Here is a 6,405-nt window from a genome sequence, read left to right as displayed (position 1 = left end):
GTCGCGGGCGTGAGCTGGCGCTGGGGGCGGGGCGTTGGATTACCCGGCTGGCCAAGGAGGCTCGCAGACAATGAAAAGTTTGATTGGCGGTTTGAAAACGCCGGTTCTGGTGGGCGGGCTGAGTATTGGGTCCTGATCTGGTGCGGTCCCAGGTTAATGACGTCACAGTCTTTCGCGGGAGAAATTCGAAAGTGGCTTTTATGGACAGGTGAGGTCAGTTGTTTCCTCGGAATGGGGGTGTATAGGCAAAGGGATTTGAGCGAGAGGAGGCGTCGCAATTTAGGGCAAAGGGTTGAAAGACTATTCCGCCAGAAGCGGACCGTTGCTGGTGCTATATGGAACCAGGTTTGGATAGTGACAGTCACAGCTTGCTCCGAATCTCTTAAAATTGGTGCCTCGTCTTTATCGCTTTCCCCAGCCTCTGCTTTGCAGTTTCCGCGTTAAGTGTAAGGACCAGAGAGGGTTTTGGTGTTTGCATTTAGGACTGACAGAGGGTAAAGTCTCATTGCCATTTGGTTACACAGAGTCACGGTAATTATTATTTTGGCAAATGTTGGCTTCTCTTGGTTATTTGGATTGAATGGCTTCTTAACAGAATATTGGGTTCGAGACTCTGGAACTTTTAAATCTGTGAACCATTCTAAAGGTCCTGCTTGTTCCAAAACAAAAAGACCAAAAACATCTTAAAAGGAAGAATGGCTCATATTTTGTTGAGAACACCGAATTTTATATATGAATGTATAAAGCAGCGTAAGGACGTGTGGGAATATATATGGTTGGGGGGGTATGTGTGCATGTCTGTGGTTATATAATTACCACATCTGAGGTCTCCATACCGCTTTAAAAACTTTGTACATTAAACTTCCGCCCGTTAGAGGTGGGTGAACACTTGATGTGGCTAGATGAAGACTTTAAGAAATTTTTTTTATATTTGCACTTAAATATGTCATTTGTTAGCCAATACCATTTTTCCTATTTAATGGTAAAAAAGGACTATTGACTGTCCTTCGAATGTAGGAATTTAGACCTCTTCTAAATATTTTAAAATAAAGCTAGCCTTTTTTTTTAGCTAGTCTTTATTTTATTATAATCTAATTTACCACTTATGAGGATATGGATCTTCACAGTTCCTTTTAAATTGTAAGCCCCGCAAGTAATATCTCTAATTTAGGAAAACAATGGGGAATTTATCTTGCAGTTCCTAAACAGAATATAAGTAATCTTAAATTAGTAAATACTGGATTAGTAATCTGTATGTTGTGGTAATATCTACTCTTCAGGATTCTGAGATTGACAAATATATGCAATTATATATATAATACAAATATGTAATATGTAGTATTATATATATAACATATAGTATATATATAATATAAAGTAGCCCAAAACTTTGCCTGACATACTACGTACTCAATAATTGTGTCATATTTGTGAGTATGAGCACCAGAATTTAGACTACTTAGTTTTTAAAATTTCTTTTTTTTTAAGTAAACTTTATGCCCTACATGGGGCTTGAACTCATGACTGGGAGATCAAGAGTTGCATGCTCTACAGACTGAGCCAACTAGGGACCTCTTGACTACTTAGTTTTAAATTCTGAATCTGCCATTTGTTTTGTGATCTTGAGCAGATTACATACTATTATGTACCTTAGTTTCCTTTTTTGTAAAAAAATGTAAAAAATAGTATCTATACCATAAGGTTGTGAGCATTTAAAGCATGTTAGGTGTCTAGCATAAAATTACACTGAATAAATGATAGCTGTTATTAAAGAGATCTCATATCAATAACTGCCACATGGCAAACACTGTGCCTACACCATGTAGTCTCAATACAGATGTAAAATGTCCAACACATTCAGTGTTGGGAGCAAGTTGCTCTAAAAGTAGTAGTGAATGACGTGTTTCTCTGGACCTCTGTTATCTTCTTGGCATTCATTAGGCATTTAGCAATTCCTTTGGGCTTGAGGGGAGGGATATGGAATATGGGAGTTTTATCTCTGGAAGGCAGTGCCTCTGTAGGCCTGTGTCCTGTCCTGTGAGCTATGTTATGGGGCAAGTATTCATATCTCATTTGCCTAATCCCTTATCTCTCCTATTTTAGCAACCAGTGCAATCTTTGCAAAACCCAAGTCAGATTATGTAATCTTATTCTTAAAACCCTACCGTTCGTACTTCCTTTATAAAGTTCAAAGAACTCAGCATAGCATAGAAAGCCCTCTGACTCATATTATTGCTCATTTTTTCAGTCTTCTCTCTCACTATTCACTATCTTACATTGACCCCTTAATTGTACTGAGTTCCTTGGTCCTGCCTTGCTCTGTCTTTCATAGGCCCTTGTTTATATTGATTCCTTTTTGGAAATACATTCCTGGCATTTTCTTTCGGTTATAATTATTTTAGCTTACAGCTTAGACATATTCTTTGGGAAGCCTTATTTGATGCCATAGACCGAGTTGGGTCCCTTCCTGTGCTTTTTTCTGTCACGTTTTATTGTAATTACTGTTTATCAGCCTGCTATACTGGAAAGTCCCTGATTAAAAATAGTATTTGTTCATTATAGTACCTCAACCTAGCAGTGTCTGGCAAATGCTAAAGGAAGTCCTAAATAAATACATGTAATTTATAAATAATATGTATGTGGTATATCTTGTATGTATGAAGGGGGAATTGAATCCAGAATTGCAAATTATAGTTTTATTGAATCATCCTAGGTCTTTTAGCCCTGTGTTCTCAAACTTGAGCATGTATCACTATCACCTGCAGGACATGTTAAAAAGAAGTACTGGGTCCAACCTCAGACTTTCTGATTTAAAAGGTCAGGGGCAGGACCCAAGAACTTGAATTTCTAACTAGATGCTGTTGGTCCAGGGATCATGTCTTCGGAACCACTACTTTAGAAAAAAAAAATTTTTTTTTTGGCATCTCCATTTACTACTTCGGTTCACCATCAGTAATCAGTTCACCATCAGTAATTTTTGATTTCCAAATTTGCCCACAATAACAGTTTTATCCAGTAGCATAGGATAAATACCGTACTCATTGCAGTGGTATTGAAAAGATTATTCCTTGCAGAGCAAATTTGTGTATTAGATCCTGGATACTGTGATATAGAAGGAAAAATTCAAAACGCAAGGGGGCCATCTTGTGGTGGCCATAGCAATTGGAAAATAGAAGCTCTTTCCGTAAGGAACTGAAATGTTGGGGGAAGAGGGATGGTTTTCTGATACATGTTATGGCATTTGGAAAAAAGCTTAGCACACTACTAATTATTTTATACATTTTATTTAGTTTTCTCTTTACTTGGCAAATTCTCTTTCAACCGGGTGGGGTCACTCTTTTATTTTGTATTTAGTATCAGATAATTTGATTACACCTGGGTTTCCCTTGGTAATCACATAGTCTTAGAACTCTTAGATTCCTCTCTCCTGTCAAGAGTTTGTGGGAAACAGTCGTATTCGATATTCTTTTCATCAGGGTTGAATATTCTTTGTCTATTTTTATTTTAGGTCGTATAAATAATTGAATAACCACCATTATTTTCTGGACCTGACTGGTTTATAATTTCAGAAGAAATAATGGAAAGCCAGGAATTTATTGTGAGTCTAACAGTTTTCTCTATTTCCTTTTTTCTTTTGTTTTTAAATCCTCTATTTTTAAATTTTTTTAAGATTTTATTTTTAAGTCATCTCTATACCCAGTGTAGGACTTGAACTCACAACCCTGAGATCAAGAGTTACATACTCCACTGATTGAGCCAGCCATGCAGGCTTCCCACTATTTCCTTCTTTCTTTCTTCCTTCCACATTTCACAAATCTCTTGCTGGGGTTGACAGATTGAACAAAAAACAAAACTCAAAACCTAAAGCAGGACACTTAGATAAATTTGAGTATCAGATAAACAGTGAGTAATTTTTTTGGTATAAGTATGTATGTCTCAAATATTGCCCTGTATTTTTTTTTTAAGATTTTATTTATTTATTTGACAGAGAGAGACACAGCAAGAGAGGGAACACAAACAGGGGGAGTGGGAGAGGGAGAAACAGGCTTCCCGCCAAGCAGGGAGCCCGATGCGGAGCTTGATCCCAAGGACCCTGGGATTATGACCTGAGCCGAAGGCAGACACCCAGCCGACTGAGCCACCCAGGCGCCCTGCCCTGTATTTTTCTGGCAACTTTTATCTCTTGCGTACTACTCACGTTAGTGATACAAAATCCTTTGGAACAAACCCTCTGTAAGCTCTTTGTTAGGAACAGGAAATAATTTCTTTTGAAGAATTGCCTTGCCTCTTCTATCTTGATCAGTGATTCTTAAACTGTTTGGTTTTAGGATGCTTTTATACTCTTAGAAATTATTGAGAAGCCCAGAGAATTTCTGATTATGGGGCTTATATTTATTGATGTCTTTCAGAAATTTAAAAAATATTTATTAATTCATTTAAAAAACCCATTACATTGAACATAAATTACTTTTTAAAAATGGAAATAGCTATATTTTCCAAAACAACAACAGGAAAAAAAACACATTGAAAAAAGTAGCATTGCTATACATTTTTTTGCAAATCCCCTTACCATTTGATTTAATAGACAACTACATTCTCAGATCTGCCTCTGCATTTAGTCTGAAATTGAATCTTGCAACACTGCACATACATAACCCTAGGAGACCACTATGCATGACGGAAGAAATGAGAGTGAAAAGACAAATAACATCACGGAAATAGTTTTGACCCCAAGACCGCTGAAAAAATCTTGGGAACCTCTAGGAGTCTGGACTACATTTTGAGCTCAGATGATGACTTCTGTGTAACCCAACAAATTTTTTCCTTCCTACTGATGACTGAGCTCAAAATGATTTTTGTTGCTCAAATAAGTTTTCAGTTTTCTCCTTAGATTTTACCTCTCCCTTCTCCCCTGCTGTGCCTTTTACTACGGAGTTTTTTTTTTTTTTAATTTATGTTTTTGTTATTTATTTAATGTAAGCTCTATGCCCAACATGGAGCTTGAACTCAAAACCCTGAGATCAGGAGTCACATGCTCTACCCCAGGGACCTCGACATTTTATTGTTACTGTTATGTTATCTTTTATTTTATTAAAAGATGTCTAAATATTTTTTTATATAGGAAGGGTATAAGAATATGCAACATTTAATACATGTAAGTAGAAACCATTTCTTTTGTACTTTTGGAAATAAGGTACTGTATACTCATCAAAAGATGAAGAAGTCAAAAGTGTGGCAAGATGGAATTCTGAAGATCACTCACTTAGGAAACAAAGTAAGTACAAGGCAATTGACTATGGAGTGCAAAAGCTAGATTCTTGCCTTTTGATTGAATATTAAGAAGACTCTGTAGATGATAAAATGTTGGCTATGTCCATAAGCTGATATCATTGTCAGCTTATAAAAGTTGTCAAATGAGGGCGCCTGGGTGGCTCAGTTGGTTAAGTGACTGCCTTTGGCTCAGGTCACGATCCTGGAGTCCCCGGATCAAGTCCCACATCTGGCTACCTGCTTAGCAGGGGGTCTGCTTCTCTCACTGACCCTCTTCCCTTTTGTGCTCTCTGGCTCTCATTCTTTCTCTCTCAAATAAATAAATAAAATTTAAAAAAAAAGTTGTCAAATGAATGTCACATTACAGTGATTAATTTGTATGTTTTAAAAGTTCAGTAAATATTATTTAATTTGTTTTGATTTTTAAAATTTGAATTAGATTTTCTGTAAAACTTTTTATTTGGCACATTTTTTCTTTACAGCCAATAAGAATTTAATGATACAAAAAAACTCTATTAAAATATATTTCTAACACCATAATGCTCACAATGGAATGGTACATATAGAGTTGACACACCATTTTTAGGAAAGCTGCCAATGTCTAAAATTATGTATAGAGTTCTATTTTCAGGTTTTCTTTGAATCATTTACTTTGGTTATGATATGATCCTGTCAGTCTTTTTTTGGGGGGAGGGGTTTGGTTTTTTGGGTTTTTTTTTTTTTTTATTTTATTAGAGAGAGAGAGAGAGAGAGCATGAGCTGGGGGGAGGGGCAGAGGGAGAAGAGAAGCAGGCTCCCCACTGAGCACAGAACCCGACACGGGACTCGATCCCAGGACCCCGAGATCATGACCCGAGCCAAAGTCAGATGCTTAACCAACTGAGCCACCCAGGCCCTCTGATCCTAATGGTCTTGAGAGAATTATTTACTGGGTGATCTTTCACTTTACTAGATATGCTGATCTTTCTCTATGGGTTTCTTTTTTCACCCCAAGTATCTGCATCTGCTGAATTGTAATTTTCTCTTACCAGTTCTCATGACCTTATGCAACAGCTTTGGCTCCTCCATTCTTCATAACAACTCTTCATTTGACTTCTGTGACACCACACTTTCCTGAGGTTGCTTACTGACATC

General features: G+C 37.1%; 1 protein-coding gene across 1 annotated transcript in view; it reads left to right on the top strand.

The window, feature by feature from the left end:
* The first annotated feature begins 45 nt into the window (after positions 1-45).
* The window catches only part of ZGRF1 (zinc finger GRF-type containing 1), an 89,660-nt gene continuing 83,300 nt past the window's right edge, over positions 46-6,405 (top strand). The window contains exons 1-3 of the mRNA XM_073892161.1: positions 46-208; positions 3,509-3,598; positions 5,195-5,275. Coding sequence (XP_073748262.1) covers positions 3,578-3,598; positions 5,195-5,275 — 102 coding nt within the window. The 5' untranslated portion in view covers positions 46-208; positions 3,509-3,577. The remainder of the gene's footprint in view (positions 209-3,508; positions 3,599-5,194; positions 5,276-6,405) is intronic.

The sequence above is a fragment of the Callorhinus ursinus genome, unplaced genomic scaffold, assembly GCF_003265705.2.
Source record: "Callorhinus ursinus isolate GAN/ISIS: 27379988/994484 unplaced genomic scaffold, GSC_fseal_2.0 scaffold4, whole genome shotgun sequence".
Taxonomy (NCBI): Eukaryota; Metazoa; Chordata; class Mammalia; order Carnivora; family Otariidae; genus Callorhinus; species Callorhinus ursinus.
Note: the sequence above shows the minus strand (reverse complement) of the source record. Positions and strands in the feature narration are given on the sequence as shown.